The 18,611-nt window shown below is 43.1% G+C and overlaps 1 protein-coding gene across 6 annotated transcripts in view; it reads right to left on the reverse strand.

Moving 5' to 3' along the window:
• LOC137331279 (mediator of RNA polymerase II transcription subunit 12-like protein) overlaps positions 1 to 18,611 on the reverse strand; it is a 482,895-nt gene that overhangs the window by 397,560 nt on the left and 66,724 nt on the right. For all 6 annotated transcript variants that reach the window (XM_067994976.1, XM_067994975.1, XM_067994977.1 and 3 more), the window contains exon 8: positions 11,183 to 11,455. In XM_067994976.1, coding sequence (XP_067851077.1) covers positions 11,183 to 11,455 — 273 coding nt within the window. The remainder of the gene's footprint in view (positions 1 to 11,182; positions 11,456 to 18,611) is intronic.

Below are 18,611 nucleotides of genomic sequence, written 5' to 3' on the forward strand. Positions count from 1 at the left end.
TTTAAAGTAATTTGTAGAAGGATTAGAGGGGAGCGGAGGAGAAATTTTTTCACCCAGAGGGTGGTGGGGGTCTGGAACTCACTGCCTGAAAGGGTGGCAGAGACAGAAACCCTCAACTCATTTAAAAAGTACTTGGATGTGCACTTGAAGTGCCATAACCTACAGGGCTACAGACCAAGTGTTGGAAAGTGGGATTAAGCTGGATAGCTCTTTTTTGGCCGGCATGGACACGATGGGCCAAATGGCCTCCTTCTGCCGTAACTTTCTATGATTCTATGACTTCAGAGCCTAACTAAGCTTTCTGCACAAGAAGTGCATGCAATAAATTTATACACATCGGCCTGGACTGTGGCCCTTCATGTTTCTGTTGTACATTGACTATTCCGATGCTCCTCTGGCTGGCCCCCACCTACCGCTCTCCATAAACTTGAGCTCATCCAAAACTCTGCTGTCCATATCCTAACTCGCACCAAGTCCCGTTCACCCATCACCCCTGCACTTGCTGACCTACAGTGGCTCCCAGTCCAGCAATGCCTCGATTTTAAAATTCTCATCCTTGTTTTCAAATCCCTCCATGGCCTCACACATCCCTAACTCTGTAACCTCCTCCAGCCCTACAACGCTCCGAGATCGCTGCGCTCCTCCTATTCTGGCCTCTTGCACGTCCCCGGTTTTCATCACCCCACCACTGGCAGCCGTGCCTTCAGCTCCCTAGGCCCCAAGCTCTGGAATTCCCTCCCGAAACCTGTTCGCCTCGCTATCTCTCTCTCCTCCTTTAAGACGCTCCTTAAAATCTACCTCTTTGGCGAAGCTTTTGGTCACCTGTCCTACTATCTCCTTACATAGCTGTGTCAAATTTTGTTTGATAACGCGCCTGTGAAACACCGTGGGTTACGTTAAAGGCACTATATGAGTTGTTTGTTGTTGGACATGCTACCTGTATATTTGCAGAAAGTTACAACCTCTGCTTCTTACAGCATTGTAATTATATATTTTTAAAACAGAAGCTAGTAGCTTATTGCCTCCATTTCTCCTTGCTCTACCATACACTGCATGCACCTACTTCATTTCTATTCTGAGCAGGAAGCTGGTAGATGTGGACAAGCAGCCAAAATAACTCTCCCTCCAATTTTCTTCAACCTCTCCCTACACGGGAGGAAGCACCTGGCCTCCATTTAATGCCTCACCACCTAGGGCCAGTTGAGATTGGCGGTTCACCATGGCAGATCACAGATGTTAAACCATATCCGTATTTAGACTCTAGTCACTATTTTCCAGTTGGATTCACACTCATTGGAATTTATTTTTTAAAAAAACGTTTCCAGCGCTGTTCACAAAAGATACTTTTGTGCCACATTTGTTGGCAAAACACAAGAGCAATGATCTGCTAAATTGGCATGCGTTTAAACCATACCCAAGTGACACTAAGCCCAGCTCCTGCCATATCAAACTTTCCCTGACATAACAGCTAAATATTTGCTTAAACAGAAAAGCCCGCATCTGACCTTGATGGTGAATGCCAAACACTTTAAAACAGACACAGGATAAAACAGAAGTGCCGCGATACAGTCAATATTTAATTTGTGAATGGGGCCACAGCCCCTCACTTGTGAAATTCTTCTCATTATCCCAATCACAACTGCATGGTTAAAAGATAGAACGTGCTGGAAATTCACAGCAGGTCAATGGGCATCTTCTAGAGAAAGATGAGTAAATGTTTGAAGTACGACCCATCCCTCGCACCCAAAATGTTAGCCTGCCTTTCCCTTACAGATGCTCATTGGCCTACTGTCTCCTTCCAGCATTTATCTTTTGCATTTCAGACTTACAGCATTTTTGCTTTTTCTCAACTATGTGCAGTACTCTCCAGGTGTGCACCACCAATTTCAGGAATACCCAGTGAATATTTCTATTCAACAGGTAGAATTTATTTTATTTACTGCCTACACAATATATTGAAACTTTTCCTGCAGGTTGTGGTTTACAATTTTTTTTTTCTTACAAGTGTACTTTGTTACATTCACATTCTAAATCCTACCCACTTGGATCCCAGAATAGAGGTGTTCAAACTTTTCTGTTTTGAGGCCACACTGCAAGTATTAACAATACACTCCTGTGGGCTTTGTCATAACTTCTGAAAGCGCATATAGCAACAGAACCAATGTCTACAAATACAGAGAGAGAAAAAAATAGAAATCTAATAGCTTTGTGGACCCCTCCTGTTTGAAAATGTAATTACTATAATCCCTCCTATGGTATAAACAACTCTAAAACATAACACAAGTTTGTTCTGTATCTGTTCATTATTTTCTTTCGTTACAGTTATGATTGTCGTATTATATCAGATTATAGCTTCTTAAAAAAAGTGAGCTCAAAAAGTGAGATTTGAAACATTTTTAGATTTGATGTATGCATCAAGCACTCAGATTATGGAAATCATGAGTTAATTAAAAATATCATCACTCTCTCTCTACACTGCACCTGTGTTACATTCCTAATTCACACATCAGACATCTTAACATCTTTAAGGGGAAGCTAGATAAGTACATGATGGAGAAAGGAATAGAAGAAGTTGCTGATCGGGTTAGATGAAGGAGGGTGGGAGGAGACTCGTGTGGGGCATAAACACCAGCATAGATCTGTTGGGCCGAATGGCCTGTTTCTGTGCTGTAAATACTATGTAATACTATGCAACAGCCTCTCAAGTTAAATTGTCAATTTGGTGCTCAATTATGGGCAGTGGGTGGACTTGTAGCTCTTAAGAAGCGAGTTGAGATGGGACCAGTCTTTTCTGAGAGGGGGGGGGAAAAGGAGACCCCACAAACAAGAGAGTGCGCGTTTGATTTGAACCAATCTCCCAACAGTAGAAAGAAATTAGCAGTTCAAACACCAACTATTCTTATCTATAATCATATTTCACGTGACCTCCTATTCAACAATTAGTATGCTCAAGGGTGCAGTTATGCTATTAGATCGGAGTTCCATATATTCCAGGATCTAGCCTTACTCTGACTGGAGCGAGGCCCCCTTGAGGAGTCAGTCTCACACTTCTTTGGCTTGAAGCGGGCACTAAAATTCAGCACGGTTGGGGAGAAAGAGAAGAGAAGTCTTCCAGTCTCCCACCGTAACTTTAGGGGGAGACCGGTGAAACCCCCAGAGAAACAGAGAACCCCCCTGCAGAATTTCAGGACCATGAAGTATAGCTCCAGTAATGTGTCACCATGGATTGGTGTACAGCCATAGCTCAGTGGGTAACACTCTCGCCTCTGAGTCAGAAAGTTGTGGGTTCGAGTCCCACTCCAGAGACTCGAGCACAAAATCCAGGCTGACACTCCCAGTGTAGTACTGAGGGAATGCTGCACTGTTGGAGGAGACCTCTTTCAGATGAGACGTTAAACCGAGGCCCTGTTTGCCCTCTCAGGTGGACGTAAAAGATCCCATGGCACTATTCGAAGAGGAACAGGGCAGCTCTCCCCAGTGTCCTGGCCAATTATTTATCCATAAACCAACATTACTAAAACAGATTATCTGGTCATTATCTCACTGCTGTTTGTGGGACCTTGCTGTGCACAAATTGGCTGCTGCGTTTCCTATATTACAACAGTGATTAAACTTCAAAAAAGTACCTCATTGGCTGTGAAGCACTTAGGGACATCCTGAGGTAGTGAAAGGCACTATATGAATATGAAGCTGTGGAAGCTACATCATTAAATAAATTTAAAACAGAAATAGACAGTTTCCTAGAAGTAAAGGGAATTAGGGGTTACGGGGAGCGGGCAGGAAATTGGACATGAATTTAGATTTGAGGTTAGGATCAGATCAGCCATGATCTTGTTGAATGGCGGAGCAGGCTCGGGGGGCCGAATGGCCTACTCCTGCTCCTATTTCTTATGTTCTTATGAATGCCAATCTTTCTTCATTTAAAAGAATATTCAGGGGATCCACTGGACCCCCTGGACACTTTGTAAATTTATAAAAATCTAACGAGTAGACTAATATAATGGTAACAGCACCAGACTAGCAATCAGAGGTTGAGAGTTCAATTCCCAGCATGGCAAGTAATGAAATTGAATTCAATAAATCTGGCGGAACAGGGTCGAAGGCTGAATGGCCTGCTCCTGTTCCTATGGCAACTAATAGGCTAGCACTAGGAAAAATGATCAAAGCTGCTAGACTGTCATGTAAACCAAACATTCATTCATTAATGCACTTCGGGGAAGGGAACTTACCCCCCGTACCTGGTCTGGCCGATGCCTGACTCCAGTCTCAATATGTGGTTGACTCTTCATGCCCTCTGAAGTGGCCTAGTAAACCACTCAGTTATAAAAACAATCGTTACAGACAAAGACTACAATGGTTCAAGGAGAAGGCTTGCCCCTTCTCAGGGCAATGAATGGGGCCTTGCAGGTATCGGCCACATCCAGAGATCAAATTTTAAAAATTAAATATGTTTAGAAACATAGAAACATAGAAAACAGGAGCAACAGTAGGCCATTCAGCCCTTCGAGCCTGCTCCGCCATTCAATATGATCATGGCTGATCCTCTATCTCAATACCATATTCCTGCTCTCTCCCCATACCCCTTAATGGCTTTTGTGTCTAGAAATCTACCTACCTCCTTCTTAAATATATTCAGTGATTTGGCCTCCACAGCCTTCTGTGGTAGAAAATTCCACAGGTTCACCACCCTCTGAGTGAAGAACTGACTCCTCATCTCAGTCCTAAATGTCCTACCCCGTATCCTGAGACTGTGACCCCTCGTTCTAGACCCCCCCAGCCAGAGGAAACATCCTCCCTGCATCCAGTCTGTCCAGACCTGTCAGAATTTTATATGTTTCAATGAGATCCCTTCTCACACGAGTGAATACAGGCCGAGTCGACCCAATCTCTCCTTATACGTCAGTCATGCCATCCCAGGAATCAGTCTGGTGAACCTTCGCTGCACTCCCTCTATGGCAAGTATATCCTTTCTTGGGTAAGGAGACCAAAACTGCACACAATATTCCAGGTGTGGTCTCACCAAGGCCCTGTATAACTGCAGTAAGACATCCTTGCTCCTATATGAAGGCCAACATACCATCGGCCTTCCTAACTGCTTGCTGCACCTGCATGTTTGCTTTCAGTGACTGGTGTTCAAGGACACTCAGGGCCCTTTGTACATAAACATTCCCCAATCTATCACCATTTAAATAATACTCTGCCTTTCTGTTTTTCCTTCCAAAGTGGATAACTTCACATTTATCCACATTATACTGCATCTGCCATGTATTTGCCCATTCACTCAACTTGTCTAAATCGCCTTGAAGCCTCTTTGCATCCTCCTCACAACTCACGATCCCACCTAGTTTTTTGTCGTCAGCAAACTTAGAAATATTACATGCGGTTCCTTCATCCAAATCATTGATATATATTGTGAATAGCTGGGACCCAAGCACTGATCCCTGCGGTACCCCCACTGGTCACTGCCTACCATCCGGAAAAAGACCCGTTTATTCCCACTCTCTGTTTTCTGTCTGTCAACCAATTCTCAATCCATGCCAGTATATTACCCCCAATCCCATGTGCTTTAATTTTGCACACTAGCCTCTTATGTGGAACTTTATCATAGACCTTCTGAAAATCCAAATAAACGACATCCACTGGCTCTCCCTTATCTATTCTACCAGTTACATCCTCAAAAAACTCCAGTAGGTTTGTCAAACATGATTTCCCTTTCATAAATCCATGTTGACTTTGTCTAATCCCGTTGATATTTTCTAAATGTCCTGTTATCACATCCTTTATAATAGATTCTAACATTTTCCCTACTACTGATGTTAGGCTAACCGGTCTGTATCATAGAATCATATCATAGAAGTTACAACATGGAAACAGGCCCTTCGGCCCAACATGTCCATGTCGCCCAGTTTATACCACTAAGCTAGTCCCAATTGCCTGCACTTGGCCCATATCCCTCTATACCCATCTTACCCATGTAACTGTCCAAATGCTTTTTAAGAGACAAAATTGTACCCGCCTCCACTACTGCCTCTGGCAGCTCGTTCCAGACACTCACCACCCTTTGAGTGAAAAAATTGCCACTCTGGACCCTTTTGTATCTCTCCCCTCTCACCTTAAATCTATGCCCCCTCGTTATAGACTCCCCTACCTTTGGGAAAAGATTTTGACTATCTACCTTATCTATGCCCCTCATTATTTTATAGACTTCTATAAGATCACCCCTAAACCTCCTACTCTCCAGGGAAAAAAGTCCCAGTCTGTCTAACCTCTCCCTATAAGTCAAACCATCAAGTCCCGGTAGCATCCTAGTAAATCTTTTCTGCACTCTTTCTAGTTTAATAATATCCTTTCTATAATAGGGTGACCAGAACTGTACACAGTATTCCAAGTGTGGCCTCACCAATGCCCTGTACAACTTCAACAAGACATCCCAACTCCTGCATTCAATGTTCTGACCAATGAAACCAAGCATGCCGAATGCCTTCTTCACCACCCTATCCACCTGTGACTCCACTTTCAAGGAGCTATGAACCTGTACTCCTAGATCTCTTTGTTCTATAACTCTCCCCAACGCCCTACCATTAACGGAGTAGGTCCTGGCCCGATTCGATCTACCAAAATGCATCACCTCACATTTATCTAAATTAAACTCCATCTGCCATTCATCGGCCCACTGGACCAATTTATCAAGATCCCGTTGCAATCCTAGATAACCTTCTTCACTGTCCACAATGCCACCAATCTTGGTGTCATCTGCAAACTTACTAACCATGCCTCCTAAATTCTCATCCAAATCATTAATATAAATAACAAATAACAGCGGACCCAGCACCGATCCCTGAGGCACACCGCTGGACACAGGCCTCCAGTTTGAAAGACAACCCTCTACAACCGTCAAGTTTGTATCCAATTGGCTACCTCACCTTGGATCCCGTGAGATCTAACCTTATGTAACAACCTACCATGCGGTACCTTGTCAAAGGCTTTGCTGAAGTCCATGTAGACCACGTCTACTGCACAGCCCTCATCTATCTTCTTGGTTACCCCTTCAAAAAACTCAATCAAATTCGTGAGACATGATTTTCCTCTCACAAAACCATGCTGACTGTTCCTAATCAGTCCCTGCCTCTCCAAATGCCTGTAGATCCTGTCCCTCAGAATACCCTCTAACAACTTACCCACTACAGTTGTCAGGCTCACCGGTCTGTAGTTCCCAGGCTTTTCCCTGCCACCCTTCTTAAACAAAGGCACAACATTTGCTACCCTCCAATCTTCAGGCACCTCACCTGTAGCGGTGGATGATTCAAATATCTCTGCTAGGGGACCCGCAATTTCCTCCCTAACCTCCCATAACGTCCTGGGATACATTTCATCAGGTCCCGGAGATTTATCTACCTTGATGCACGTTAAGACTTCCAGCACCTCCCTCTCTGTAATATGTACACTCCTCAAGACATCACTATTTATTTCCCCAAGTTCCCTAACATCCATGCCTTTCTCAACCGTAAATACTGATGTGAAATATTCATTCAGGATCTCACCCATCTCTTGTGGTTCCGCACATAGATGACCTTGTTGATCCTTAAGAGGCCCTACTCTCTCCCTAGTTACTCTTTTGCCCTTTATGTATTTGTAGAAGCTCTTTGGATTCTCCTTTGCCTTATCTGCCAAAGCAATCTCATGTCCCCTTTTTGCCCTCCTGATTTCACTCTTAACTCTACTCCGGCAATCTCTATACTCTTCCAGGGATCCACTTGATCCCAGCTGTCTATGCATGTCATATGCCTCCTTCTTCTTTTTGACTAGGGCCTCAATCTCCCGAGTCATCCAAGGTTCCCTACTTCTACCAGCCTTGCCCTTCACTTTATAAGGAATGTGCTTACCCTGAACCCTGGTTAACACACTTTTGAAAGCCTCCCACTTACCAGACGTCCCTTTGCCTGCCAACAGACTCTCCCAATCAACTTCTGAAAGTTCCTGTCTAATACCATCAAAATTGGCCTTTTCCCAATTTAGAATTTTAACTTTTGGGCCAGACCTTCTCTTCTTTAACTTCTCCATAGCTATCTTAAAACTAATGGAATTATGATCACTGGTCCCAAAGTGATCCCTCACTAACACTTCTGTCACCTGCCCTTCCTTATTTCCCAAGAGGAGGTCAAGTTTTGCCCCCTCTCTAGTTCCCTGTTTTCTCTCTACCTCCTTTTTTAAATAGTGGGGTTACATTTGCCACCCTCCAATCTGCAGGAACTGTTTCATAATCTGTAGAATTTTGGAAGATGACAACAAATACATCCACTATTTCCATGGCTACCTCTTTTAGTAATCTGGCTTGCAGATTATCAGGCCCTGGGGATTTATCGGCTTTCAGTCCCTTTAATTTCTCCAGCACTTTTTTTTTGACTAATACTAATTTCCTTTAATTCCTCCTTCTCACTAGTCCCTTGGTTCCCTAGCATTTCTGGGAAGTTATTTGTGTCCTCTTCCATGAAGACAGAACCAAAGTATTTGTTTAATTGCTTTGCCATTTCCCTGTTCCCCTTTATAAATTCTCCTGTTTCTGACTGTAATGGACCTACATTTATCTTCACTAATCTTTTTCTTTTTATATACTTGTAGAAGCTTTTACAGTCTTCTTTTATGTTCCTTGCAAGTTTACTCTCATATTCTATTTTTCCCCTCTTAAATCAATCTTTTGGTCCTTTTTTGCTGAATTCTAAACTGCTCCCAATCCTCAGGCTGGCTACTTTTTCTGGCAACTTTATATGACTCCTCTTTGGATCTAATACTATCCTTAATTTCTTTTGTTAGCCATGGTTGGGCCACTTTTCCTTTTGTGTTTTTTGCACCAAAAAGGAATGTATAATTGTTGCAATTCATGCATTCGTTCCTTAAATGTTAGCCATTGCCTATCCACCGTCATGCCTTTTAATGAAGTTTCCCAATCTATCATAGCCAACTCACTCCTCATACCTTCGTAGTTTCCTTTGTTTAGATTTAGGACCCTAGTTTCGGATTGGACTACTTCACTTTCCATCTTAAATGAAGAATTCTATCATGTTGTGATCACTCTTCCCTAAAAGGACCCCGCGCACTAAGATTATTAATTAACCCCTTCTCATTGCACAATACCCAATCCAGGATAGCTTGTTCCCTGGTTGGCTCCTCAACGTACTGGTCTAAAAAACCATCTCGTACACACTCCAGGAATTCATCTTCCACAATATTATTGCTAATTTGGTTTGGCCAGTCTGTATGCAGTTTAAAGTCACCCATGATTACTATAGTACCCTTGTTACATGCATCTCTAATTTCCTGTTTGATCCCATCCCCTACATTACTACTACTGTTTGGAGGCCTATAGACAACTCCCACCAGTGTTTTCTGCCCCTTGGTGCTTCTTAACTTCACCCAGACCGATTCTACATCTTTATTTTCTGAGCCAATATCCTTTCTCACCACTGCTCTGATTTCATCCTTTACTAAGAATGCCACCCAACCTCCTTTTCCTTCTTGCCTGTCCTTCCGAAATATCGAATACCCTTGGATATTCAGCTCCCAGCCTTGGTCACCCTGCAGCCATGTCTCTGTAATTGTTATTATATCATATCCGTTTACATCTATTTGCGCTGTTAATTCATCTACCTTATTACAAATGCTTCGTGCATTCAGAAACAGTGCCTTTAGATTTGTCATTTTAACATTTTTAGACATCTTAGCATTTTTTTGTACTATGCCCTTATTTGTTTTATTAAAATTTTTTCTTACCCGGGCCCTATTTGTTAGTACGCTCTGTCCCTTCCTGACACAATCTGGTTATCCTTACCCCAATCACTTTCTCTGCTTCCTTGTCTTTTCTCTTTAGCATTCTAGATTTCTCTCCAATGGGACCCTCCACCCGCCCCCCCCCCCCCAATTTATTTAAAGCCCTATCTACCTCCCTAGTTATTCGATTCACTAGAACTCTAGTCCCAGCATGGTTCAGGTGTTGTCCGTCGCAATGGAACAGCTCTCTCTTTCCCCAGTACTAGTGCCAGTGCCCCATGAATCAAAACCCACTTCCCCCACACCAATCTTTGAGCCATGCATTCATCTCCCTGATCCTATTGACCCTATGCCAATTTGCTCATGGCTCAGGTAATAATCCAGATGTGATTACCTTTGTGGTTCTGCTTTTTAAATTTAGTCCTTAGCTGCTCAAACTCTCTCAGCAGAACCTTTTTCTTAGTCCTACCTATGTCGTTGGTGCCTACGTGGACCACAGCAACTGGATCCTCCCCCTCCCACTCCAAGTTCTTCTCCAGCCCAGAGATGTCCTTAACCCTGGCACCGGGTAGGCAACACAGCCTTCGGGAATCATGCTCCTGGCTGCAGAGAACAGTGTCTATCCCCCTAACTATACTGTCGCCTACTACAACCACCTTCCTTTTTACTCCCTCCACTCGAACGGCTTCCTGTACCACAATGCCGTGGTCAGTTTGCTCGTCCTCCCCGCAGTCCCCGCACTTGTCCACAAGGGTTGCAAGAACCTCAAATCTATTGGACAAGTTTAGATTGTGACCACTCTCACTTGCATTCTCAAAACAAATTTACTGACTAAGACATGCGCAGAACTCTCTCCTGGCTGGGAGAATCGGATCCTCAGCCAGTCAGTATAAATAGGGTGCTACCAGCTGCAAACTAACACTATACAACAACTTGCATATTGCACCTTTCATGTAGTAAAATGTCCCGAGGCGCTTCACAGGAGCGATTATCAGAAACAATTTGACACTGAGCCACATAAGGAGATATTAGGACAGGTGACCAAAAGCTTGATCAAAGAGGTAGGTTTAAAGGAGCATCTTAAAGGAGGAGAGAGAGATTGAGAGGCTTAGGGGAGGAATTCCAGAGCTTAGGGCCTAGGCAGCTGAAGCCACAGCTGCCAATGGTACAGCGATGAAAATCAGAGATGCACAAGAACTATAGCAGCTGATCTGATATTGGTAGCTGAAGCCGAACCACAGCTTATAAGTTACTCCCTCTTTCCATCTACCAATTGTCTTCAATAGATGGTTTGATGCAATTATTGTTCCAAAAGTAATCTGCAGAAAGATACATTTTTCATGGATTCACAAAAGCTTCAAGAGTTCGACACTGGGACATAGTTTGCTGAAGTACAGAGGAATCAATTGTCACTCACCTGCAACATACAACTTAGGCCGTAAACTAAAGGACGATGCTGCGGACACGAATGGAAATCAGAGAAGGCCGACTGCACTGGACTCATTACTGCAGTAGGAGCAGCGGGACTCGGAGCAGCCAGAGGAGGGTTATTTGGTCCAATGATCATATGAGGTGAATGTGCGGGAACAAGATTTGAAGAGCTTTCACTCAGGAGTACAGAAAGCCTTCTGGCACAGAAATAAGCAAGGCGACGAGACAAATAGGCTGACTGAACAAACTCTTCAGAATACTGAAAAAAAGAAAAGATAAGTCATTGGTTTATAATTACCTACAGGACATTTTTCAAGTTGTTGTGTTTCTTAACCCATTTTCTGACTTCTTTCCTACTGCATCGATGACGAAGAGCAGCCTTGGGTTGATCTCCTTTCCAATCTAACCATAAACGAATATCTAGCCAGTAATTAAGTGAGATAGGCATAACTGGAGAGACGAAAGACCAAGACGGAGCAGGCCCATCCGAACTTTCTTCTCAAGTTTACCTCTTTACACACATAGGGGACGGTAATGTAGTGGTTATGTGACTGGACTAGAAATCCAGAGGCCTGCACTAATAATCCAGAGAACACGAGTTCAAATCCCACCGTGGCTGTTTGAGAATTTAAATTATTTAAAAAACAAATCTGGAAATAAAAATCTGGTATCAGTAAACATGACCATGAAGCTGTTGGATTATCATAAAAACCCAACTGGTTCACTCATATCCTTTAGGGAAGGAAACCTGCCGTCCTTAACTGGTCTGGCCAATATGTGACTCCAGTCCCACACCAGCACGGTTGGCTCTTAACTGCCCTCTGAAGTAGCCTAACAAGCCATTCAGTTGTATTAAACCACTACCAGCAGTTCAAGAAGGCAGAACACCACCACCTTCTCAGGGCAATGCCAGCCTTGCCAGCAACGCCCACATCCCAATTACATAGAATCTACAACACAGAATCAGGCTATTTGACCAACTGGTCCGTGCCGGTGTTTCTGCTCCATGAGAGTCTCCTCCCGCCCCACTTCATCTAACCATATCAGCATATCCCTCCATTCCTTTCTCCCTCGTATGTTTATCTAGCTTCCCCTTAAAATGCATCGATGCTATTTGCCTCAACTACTTTTTGTGGTAGCAAGTTCCACATTCTAACCATTCTCTGGGTAAAGAATCATAGAAAATTTACTGCACAGGAGGCCGCCATTCGGTCCATCTTGTCCGCGCTGGATGAGAAACGAGCCACCCAGCCTAATCCCACTTTTACGCATTTGGTCCATAGCCCTGCAGGTCATGGTTCTTCAGGTGCACATCCAGGTATTTTTCAAATGAGTTGAGGGTTTCTGCTTCTACCACCCTCTCAGGCAGTGAGTTCCAGACCCCCACCACCCTCTGGGTGAAAAAGATTTTCCACAGCTCCCCTCTAATCCTTCTACCAATCACTTTAAATCTATGCCCCCTGGTTATTGACCCCTCCGCTAAGGGAAATAGGTCCTTCCTATCCACTCAATCTAGGCCCCTCATAATTTTTTACACCTCAATCAAATCACCCCTCAGCCTCCTTTGTTCCAAGGAAAACAACCCCAGCCTATCCAATCTGTCATTATAGCTAAAATTCTCCAGTCCTGGCAACATCCTCGTAAATCGCCTCTGCACCCTCTCTAGTGCAATTACATCCTTCCTGTGATGTGGTGACCAGAACTGTGCGAGTACTCAAGCTGTGGCCTAACTAGTGTTTTATACAGTTCCAGCATAACATCCCTGCTTTTATATTCTATGCTTTGGCTAATAAAGGAAAGCGTTCCATATGCCTTCTTAACCACCTTATCTACCTGTCCTGCTACCTTCAGGGATCTGTGGGCATGCACTGCAAGGTCCCTCACTTCCTCTACCCCTCTCAGTATCCTCCCGCTTATTGTGTATTCCCTTGCCTTGTTTGCTCTCCCCAAATGCATTACCTCACACTTCTCTGGATTGAACTCCATTTGCCACTTTTCTGCCCATCTGACCAGTCCATTGATATCTTCCTGCAGTCTACAGCTTTCCTCCTCACTATCAACCACACGGCCTATCTTTGTGTCATCCGCAAATTTCTTAATCATGCCCCCCTACGTTTAAGTCCAAATCATTAATGTATACAACAAAAAGCAAAGGACCTAGTACCAGAAGTTTCTCCTGAATTCTCTATTGGATTCATTAGTGACTATCTTATCTTTATGGACCCTAGTTTTAGACTCCCCCACAAGTGGAAACATCTGCTCTATGTCTACCCTATAAAACCCTTTCATAATCTTAAAGACCTTTATCTGGTTACCCCCTCAGTCTTCTCTTGTCCAGAGAAAAGAGCCCCAGCTTGTGCAATCTTTCCTGATAGGTAGAATTTTTTTAAAACTCAGCAAATTATAATCTGCTAATGTCAACCCCTATACGAGGATACATTCTAGTACTTGGTAGCTTCATGGTTTTTAAAGCTCAGTGCTACAGCATGCCACTTATTTACCCACTACGGAGCCACCTCTGGAGCAACTTTGGGTTCTAAACATATTTTGTATGATCAAACCCAAACCTACACACACAGTTTCACGATATTTAGGAATATTTTACAATTTTCAGATTATCTCTAATGAGAACCAATCAACAATCCCAGCAACATGCAACTACAGAGGATTCTGGCAGTTTCCATGCTGTGTTTTGTACCATCACTTAGAAAGGCACGGAGTAATCAAGAACAATCAGCATGGATTTGTTAAGGGAAGGTCGTGTCTGACTAACTTGACTGAATTTTTGGAGGAGGTAACAAGGAGGGTAGTGCATTTGATGTAGTGTGCATGGATTTTAGCAAGGCTTTTGACAAGGTCCCACATGGTAGACTGGTCAATAAAGTAAAAGCCCACGGGATCCAAGAGAAAGTGGCAAGTTGGATCCAAAATTGGCTCAGTGGCAGGAAGCAAAGGGTAATGGTCAACGGGTGTTTTTGTGACTGGAAGGATGTTTCCAGTGGGGTTCCGCAGGGCTCAGTACTAGGTCCCTTGTTTTTTGTGCTATATATTGATGATTTGGACTTGAATGTGGGGGGCATGATTAAGAAGTTTGCAGATGAAACAAAAATTGGCCGTGTGGTTGATAGTGAGGAGGAAAGCTGATATCTTCCTGCAGTCAACAATGGACTGGTCAGGTGGACAAAAAAGGGGCAAATGGAATTCAATCCAGAGAAATGTGAGGTAATGCATTTGGGGAGGGCAAACAAGGCAAAGGAATACACAATACATGGGAGGATACTGAGAGGTGTAAAGGAAGTGAGGGACCTTGCAGTGCATGTCCACGGATCCCTGAAGGTAGCAGGACAGGTAGATAAGGTGGTTAAGAAGGCATATGAAATGCTTTCCTTTATTATCTGAGGCATAGAATATAAGAGCAGCAGGATATGGTGGTGTATAAAACACTAGTTAGGCCACAGCTTGAGTACTGCGCACAGTTCTGGTCAAATTACAGGAAGGATGTGATTGCACCAGAGATGGTGCAGAGGAGATTTACGAGGATGTTGCCAGTACTGGAAAATTTTAGCTATGAGGGAAGATTGGATAGGGTTGTTTTCCTTGGAACAGAGGAGGCTAAGGATTGATTTAATTGAGGTGTACAAAATTATGAGGGGCCTAGATAGAGTGGATAGGAATGACCTATTTCCCTTAGCGGAGGGGTCAATAACCAGGGGGCATAGATTTAAAGTGATTGGTAGAAGGATTAGAGGGGAGCTGTGGAAATTTTTTTTCACCCAGAGGGTGGTGGGGGTCTGGAACTCACTGCCTGAAAGGGTGGTAGAAGCAGAAACCCTCAACTCATTTGAAAAGTACCTGGATGTGCACCTGAAGTGCCGTAACCTACATGGCTACGGACCAAGTGCCGGAAAGTGGGATTAGGCTGGGTGGCTCACTTTCGGCCGGCGTGGATGCGATGGGACGTATATGGCCTCCTTCTGTGCCGTAAATTTTCTATGATTCTATGTACTGGGAATGGGACAAGTCTCTATAGGTTTTTAAACTGTGAAGAGCGGCCGCTTGCTAGATACACCACTTGATCACTATGCAATAACTTCACAAACTATTCAAAAGATCCAAAAGGTCATATCCGCATAAGAAAATGTAATGAGTTTGCCTGCTATAATTATACCATGTAAAGGTTAATGGAGAAGGAGAAAATGTTTGAAAAAAGATCCCGTAGCTTTGCTCAGTCAGATCTGTAGCGCAATTACAGAGTACAGTTGCAATGTTTAACATGGCCCATTCTGAACCAGCTAGTGGAGAACAGCAGGGGATTGGGAAGTGGAGTTCAGCAGTAGGGGGAAAGAAGATGCATTGAACGGTGCATTGAATTTTAAAATTATCACCAACTTTGAGGAAAACAAAATAGAGACTTACCCGATAATAGCATTAGGGATGGATGAACTGTGATAGCAAATTTACAAAATTTCACCCATTCACCACCCCCCCCCAATATGATTTTAAATGAAAAAAGACTGTACATGATTGAAAATGTGTTTGTCCAATTGGAAAATTGGGATTTGTCTCTAAAGTACCAATTTGTTTTAATGATTGGTACCAAGTCTGGCCATTTAAAGGGCAACCCACAGCCTCCCCCAATTGTAAGCCATATTCTAACTGTACAATGCTATATTAGATTGGGAAAGAGGTCACCTTAAGTTGCATTATGGGAGTTGTGGTCTATCAGACTGATAAACACATGGATATTTGTGCATTCTGGAAGTTGTAGTCCACATGTGCAATACTAAAACTAACATTGAGGGTATATCTAATTGAATCTTTTTAACTCAGGGATGTGGGAAAGCAGCAGAATTCAAGTCCCAGGCTTTTGTGGAAGAGACAAGCCTCCAAACGGAAACACACAAAGACAACTCTAGGTAAGTCTGATGATGATCTTCATTATGTAATGTGTTCAGTTATGTTAGAAACCTTGTTTTTAGTACCATGTTTGTGGAGGCCCAAATAGATTTAAGGGTCTATGTACACAGATCATAAAAATGTAGTGGTCAGGTAGAAAAAATAATCAAAAAGGCTGATTGAATGTTAGTCTTTATATCTAGAGGGCTAGAATATAAAGGGGAGGAAGTTTTGCTACAGCTATACAAAGCTCTGGTTAAACCACATCTGGAATACCGTGTACAGTTCCAGGCACCGTACCTTAGAAAGGATATACTGGCCTTGGAAGGAGTGCAGCGCAGATTCACCAGTAGGTTACCAGGGACCCACGGGTTAAATTATGAGGAGATTACATAAACTAGGCTTGTATTCCCTGGAATATAGAAGGTTAAGGGACGATTTGATTGAGGTTTTTAGAATTTTGAAAGGAATTGATAGAGTAGACAGGAAGAAACTTTTTCAGCTGGTGAGGGCGTCCAAGGCAAAGGGATATAACCTTAAAATCAGAGCCAGGACATTCAGGAGAGAATTTCGGAAACATTTCTTCACACAAAGGGTGGTAGAAGTGTAGAACTCTCTCCCACAAACAGTGGGTGCTAGCTCAATTAATAAATTTAAATCTCAGATCGATAGATTTTTGCTAGCCAAGGGTATTAAGGGGTATGGAGTCAAGACGGTTAAATGGAGTTAAGATACATATTAGTCTTGATCTGATTGAGTGGCAGAACAGGCTCAAGGGGCTGAATGACCTCCTCCTGTTCCCAGGTTACTGAAAACAAGATCGAAGCAGAAAGGATTTTCCAAGAAGTACTCTGAACAATTTAATTGGTTCCACTTCTATTCCTCACGAGCTAGAGATAATTGTTTTCTGGCTCGTGATTCCTCATTTGGTAGTTTTTGTTCCCACTTGTTACTTTTTCATCAAAAAATTCTCTACATGCCCAATTGTAACTTGTTGCAGTGCTATGAATGACACTATAGCCAATCAGGTGCAAGAGCGACACAGACTCTACAAATGCAAGATGGACCTGTGTGTCAATACATACATTTTTAGATCATAATTCAGGAGATAGTTATCAAAAGATTCTAACCAATACAATACTTATGTAATAAATGTTTAATTCTGACCTATTTAGGGTTCTATTTTCTTATGCTCATCAAAGGGACGGTTGTCAGTGTCGTGAAATGGAACTTATTACCTATTCTGAGCTGCCATTGTTAACATCAAACACTCTCACATCAGCGCAGCACTGGCTAAGTGAGCGGTAAAGCATCCTGCTCTATCCCAACATAGCAACAGGAATAGGCCATTCAGCCTCTCGAGCCTGTTCCGTCATTCAATTAGATAACAAGGCCCTTAAAGCCTACCATCAGAAGAGCAATATCTGCCAGGTGAACTTTCTATTTCCCAGACCATTCATCCTTGTGGCCTCTCAGCAAGACAGACAATCGTTGCCAAATTAGGGACAGATTAGCGATGAGCTTCCATACAGGAACTGGATTGAACTCCCAAACTAATTTAACATAGAACCAATACCGCAAGTAGAGCGGAGACTTTCAATCCTATACTCTGTACTGGATTCAAACCCAGGCATAAAAAGCCTGTGCTAATCCAGTACACTGCCTGGTCCATTTCGCTCCTCTCCCACCCCAAGGACGATTATATAAATAGCGAAACAGCCTCTCCGCATCTACCCTGTCAAGCCCTTTAAGAATTTTATACATTTCAATGAGATCACCTCTCATTCTTCCAAACTCCAGAGAATATAAGCCCATTCTACTCAATCTCTCCTCATAGATTCCTGAGATCAGAGGGTTGTCCTATCTAGTGAACCTTCGTTGCACCGCCTCTAAGGCAAGTATATCCTTCCTTAGGTAAGGAGACCAAAACTGCACACACTACTCCAGGTGTGGTCTCACCAGAGCCCTATGTAATTGCAGCAAGACCTCCTTACTCTTATACTCCAACTTCCTTGCAATAAAGGCCAACATGCCATTTGCCTTCCTAACTGCTTGCTGTACCTGCATGTTAACTTTCAGTGATTCATGTACAAGGACATCTGACTACCAACATTTCTTAGTCTCTCACCTTTTCAAAAATATTCTGCTTTTCTATTCTTCCTACCAAAGTGAATAACCTCACATTTCCCCACATTATACTCCATCTGCCACCTTCTCACCCACTCACTTAATCTGTCTCTATCCCTTTGCAACCTCTTTGCATCCTCCTCACAGCTTACTTTCCCACCTAGCTTTGTATCGTCAGCAAACTAGTAGCATGAGATAAGGCTACAGTTATATTAAATATTGCAGAAAATTTATTTTATCATCAATCTTTGTTTAGTTTCTATGCAATGTGTATCAGACAACAAAAGTGTGTGTGTGTGGAATTGTGTTTTTTTTTTAAAGGGGGCTTTGTCAATGGAGATAGGTAGGTAATTCGGAACGAAGAATCCACATTACCAAACTGGTTGGGCCAA

The sequence above is a fragment of the Heptranchias perlo genome, chromosome 13 (assembly GCF_035084215.1).
Source record: "Heptranchias perlo isolate sHepPer1 chromosome 13, sHepPer1.hap1, whole genome shotgun sequence".
Lineage (NCBI taxonomy): Eukaryota > Metazoa > Chordata > Chondrichthyes > Hexanchiformes > Hexanchidae > Heptranchias > Heptranchias perlo.